Source organism: Nothoprocta perdicaria, unplaced genomic scaffold (genome assembly GCF_003342845.1).
Source record: "Nothoprocta perdicaria isolate Ctin4 unplaced genomic scaffold, notPer1 scaffold_402, whole genome shotgun sequence".
NCBI classification, from domain to species: Eukaryota; Metazoa; Chordata; class Aves; order Tinamiformes; family Tinamidae; genus Nothoprocta; species Nothoprocta perdicaria.
Window position 1 is genome coordinate 259,225 of NW_020455647.1, and position 4,368 is coordinate 263,592.

The following is a 4,368-nucleotide window of genomic DNA, read 5'->3' on the forward strand; positions in this document are numbered from 1 at the left end:
GGGAAGGCGCCGCTGCCGCCCGCCGCCTTGGAGCCCGACGGCGAGCGCGCCAAGAGCTGCCTCAAGGCAGCGGAGGGCTGCGAGCCGGAGCTGCTGGGCGCCCGGCCGCGGGGCTGCGAGGCCAAGATGTGCTTCCAGCCCGGGCAGCAGCTGCTGGAGGCCAAGCCGCGCATCTGGTCCCTGGCACACACAGCCACCTCCCTCAACCAAGCCGAGTACCCCTCCTGCATGCTCAAGCGCCAAGGGGCAACCCCCGCCGTCGCCGTCTCCGCCCCGCTCGGTGTCATCGACCGGCACCAGGACTCGCCGGTCACCAGCCTCAGGAACTGGGTGGACGGGGTGTTTCACGACCCCCTCTTCAGGCACAGTACTTTGAACCAAGCCTTGGGCAACACCACCGTTTCCTGGGCCACCACCAAAGGGGCCATCCTGGAAACGGGATCCTTGGGACGCTCGGTAGGCAATGGCGCCAACGTGCTCAAGGGGCAGCTCTCAAACTTGTCCCACCAGGACTCCAACAAAGAATTTATTGCATTTCCCAAATCAGGAAGCAAAATGTTTTGTTCCTAACAGCCCACCGAGAGCGAAAGAACTTTCTTGAAGAGTCAGCTACACTGAAAAGAGACTGGCGAGAGTTTAAATTTAAATACAAAACTTTTTTTTTTTTAACAACATAGACAAGGATTTAAAGTTCAGTTTTCTCGGTTCCACGGACAGACTTTACGCATTGCTATTCTGAAGAATTTCTCCTGGCTGCGACTTTAAGGGATCAATGTCGTGAGAGTTATTTAATTCCATGTCCAAAAGCACGTACTATAGTGTAGACCTAATTAAAAAAAAAAAAAAAAAGTTTACATCCAAAAGTTTACAAACGAAAAATTTTAATTCAGATTTAATTTAAGGCATGCCAACATTAGTTATAAAGACTTTTTGAGAGTTTTTTCTTCTAATTTCCTTGTTAGCATATAATTCACAAACGGCACTTCTACTAAGTTTACACCTACTGCACAAATTTATCTTGACAAAGATATGTTAAAGGGTATGTTCACTCCAATAAATTGTCTGTTTCGGAGGTAACAGCGGTGGTGGCGTTTTGCATTGCGCAACCAGCGTATTGTAAGGTTTCGGAAATGCTCGAGCGGGCCTGCCGCGAGGCCGCCACGAGGCTGCCGGAGCGGGGAGGGCGGCCCTGGCTGCAGCAGCGACCCCGCGTTGTGCTCCGCCACCGAGAGCGCCCGCGGCGCCTGGGACAGCACCGGGCCGGTGATCGCTGCCTTTGTGGAGTCTGACAGTTGTCACCCGTGGAAAGGGGGAGGGAAGGGAGAAAAGGCAATAGCCGGAGCTGAGCCGGAGCTTCCCGCCTTGTGAAATAGCGGCGGAGGGAAGGAGGCGAGCGGAGCGCGGGGTGCGAAGCGGCTGCGGCCGCTGCGGGTCCCGGTGGGAGCTGCCGGGGCCGTGAGCGCCCGAGCGCCAGCGGCAGCGCAGGGCCCGGGAGCTGCCGCCGCCGGGCGGCCGGGGGCTGCCCCCGAAGAGCGGCTCCCCGCCCCTGTGCCGAGCAATTGATTCGCATGGAAAATCTGATCCTTTAAACAACCGTTTTAGCTCCCAGCTCCTCTGCCAGTATGGAGAATCGCTGATCCTCCATGAATATTTCAGCACTTCAGGACAGATGCTTTACCGTTTTGACATTAAATAGAGTGCAGCCAAGAAAGAGAGAGAGAGAGAGAGAGAGAAGAGAGTCAAGAGAGTGCTCTCGACGTGTGATTCAGGAGCACTCGCAGCCAATTTACCATTTAGATAACAAGCGTTTAAAAGATTTTCCTTACTTCCTCGGAACGGGAAGAAACTTTCCAATTCTCTGTACCAGGACAGAAGAACTGCTGGAAGAGGAGCTGCGAGGCAGTAGCACAGACCGCGGCCGGCCTAAACGCCGGCACTGCGGAGCTTGGCGCTGCTGGGACCGAGGTGCCACGGGGCAAGAAGAGCCTTTCTTCTCTCCTCGCCAAACCGGCCCTGATCCAGTTCTCCGCCAATCTCTTCATAAATAAATACATAAATAAAAATACACCCGCGGGAGACACATATATATCTCCCTAAATATATATAAGCAAAGACAAATGCAACCGATAGAGCGCTAAACTATACATAGTATACTCCAGCCCGTAAAGTTTCTAGAGAAACCTGTTAGTGCAAGGACTGCACACAGGAATCCGAGTGCGAAGATCAGATCAAGCCCTTCCTCTCTCCGCGAGCAGCCGTAATTGGATTGTATCCAGTCATATTCCCTGTCATTGTATTGACTTTCGCTCTCTTGGATGATATTATCGAGATCACTGAACCCCTCTGCTGATCTGGCTGTCAAAAGGCTCAGACAGGAGCCCCCGGCCTGGAAAACGTGCATCAGCCAAGATAATTTGAAGTGAAATTTTCATTTTGACAGTAAACCCCTCAATTTCTAAAGGCTCTGCACCCGGAGAGCTCGGTGGCAGGGGGAGGCTTTACAGAAAGCCACGTCTTAAACTGAAAAGGGCAAAAGAACTCGAATTAGTTGTAATAGATAAAAGGGCAAAAATAAAGAGTCAAGGGTACTTGACAGTAATAGCGAAAGTGGAGTCTCCGGGGAGCCGCGATCTCAGCTAAAGGCTGGGCCGGCAGGAATTTTAATGCAGCCGGGGCGGCCGGCGAGCTTTGCTGCTGAAACCCTTTAAACAAAGCGAATAATCTTCAGCCAAACTAAAGAGGTGGGGAGGAGAGAGGTGTGGAAGTGGCAAGAGAGGAAGAGCGAGGGTTTGGGCTACCCTCAAACCATTGGTGGAGGCAGGAAAGATAGGGGATAGCGGGGGGAAGCAGCTGTCTGCTGCGGCGGTAGTTTTAGAACAAATGAATGTGGGAATGCGTGTTCAAGTAAATGTTCGGTTTACATCAGGTTTTCTTGGGGGTTTCAATCTCCATGTAACCGAAGCTCTGTGCGGTGGAAGGGGCTTCATTTTTGTCCCCAGCACAGTAATAGCTGAATGTGCCTGTGTGCTGTGGGGGGAGGCACCGGGAGACAAATCCCGCAGGGATTTGAGGCGCGGAGCAGGGAGCAGGGCCCGCATCCCGGGCTGGCAGGGATGGAGCCTCGCACAGATACGGGCAGCCCTCCCAGGTGTGAGGAGAGGAGCCCCAAAACCCAAGGTGCCCCGACCTGAGGGGAGTCTTGAGCCCCTTCACGCCGTCCGAGGACGGGCATTTTCGCAGTTTATGCTGCCCGAGGTTCTCAGTTGCCGCTCACCGGCGTTGGCTCTCACGGTGATTTAGGAGGACACCCGCCCTTAGCCCCCGCTCCCACTCCGTTCCCCTGCCCCCGAATTTAAAATTAAAGAGGGTAAAATACAGACAGACTGAAATACCATAAGCTGTAACAATATGGGACCGAGTCTTTACCTCTTTATTTTATATCGTTATAAAACAAGTTTTAGTAAGTTTGTGCCTTAAACCCAGATTTCAGTGGACGACAGGACTAGCTGTATATTAAATCTTCTAGATATGCATGTATGCGCGCGCGCGTGTGTGCACTCACACACGCCAAAGCATTATCTATACGGAGATGAGGCTGTATAAATTATGGGGGAGGGAGGACAGTTTCTTGCTTTGGTACAAGAACCTTACCTATAGATCAGCAGTCAAATACAGTGATCTTTCAAGACATGACTTTTTTTAAAAAATGTATTTATGAACAAAAGAGCGTGAGAAAATAATTTTGCCATTTGATTCCATAATAAGACAATATCAGGTTCGGCAGCCTTGAGGAGGCTACGGGGCTGAAAGGTAGAGCCACACAGCTTGCGTGGCTGTGCAAAGCAGAAATATAAAGGGAGAATGAGAAAGAAAAAGAGGAGAAAGGAAAAAAAAAATCGTAGAGAAACGGCTTGAAACTGAGAGACTCTAAATCATTCAGCCATGGCAAATTCAAACACACAAAGGAGGGGATGCTAAATTAACAGTGCTTTTTACATAGAGCCCAAATAAAACTGTAATCAGCGACGCGTTACTTTTCATTAAGCGAGTTTGACAGCAGCATATTCAGCCTCGACAAGGGAACACGAGAGAAGAAATATACGGCTCTCCCAGCCCGAGTCATAAGATAATTCCTTAAGCTCCATTAACAACTCTTAGCCGCAGGAAATGGGCTCCCTGAAAACATCTCCAAATCTAAAAGCTTTATCGACCTCTCAAACCTCTGCTGATGGTTCTATTTTTTTTTTTTTTTTTTAAACTTAGAGGCGAGACGTCCAGCAAGGTAATAGACTTTGACACAACACCTTCTTAACTAGAGAGAGAGAGGCCGGGAAAACGAGACCTTAAATGATATTTAAAAGGCGGCCA

General features: G+C 50.5%; 1 protein-coding gene across 1 annotated transcript in view; it reads left to right on the forward strand.

Annotated features, from left to right (window-relative positions):
- IRX4 (iroquois homeobox 4) overlaps positions 1 to 596 on the forward strand; it is a 3,521-nt gene extending 2,925 nt beyond the window's left edge. Inside the window, exon 6 of the mRNA XM_026045602.1 lies at positions 2 to 596. Within this exon, the coding sequence (XP_025901387.1) occupies positions 2 to 570 (569 nt within the window). The 3' untranslated portion in view covers positions 571 to 596. The remainder of the gene's footprint in view (position 1) is intronic.
- The last annotated feature ends 3,772 nt before the right edge of the window (positions 597 to 4,368 follow it).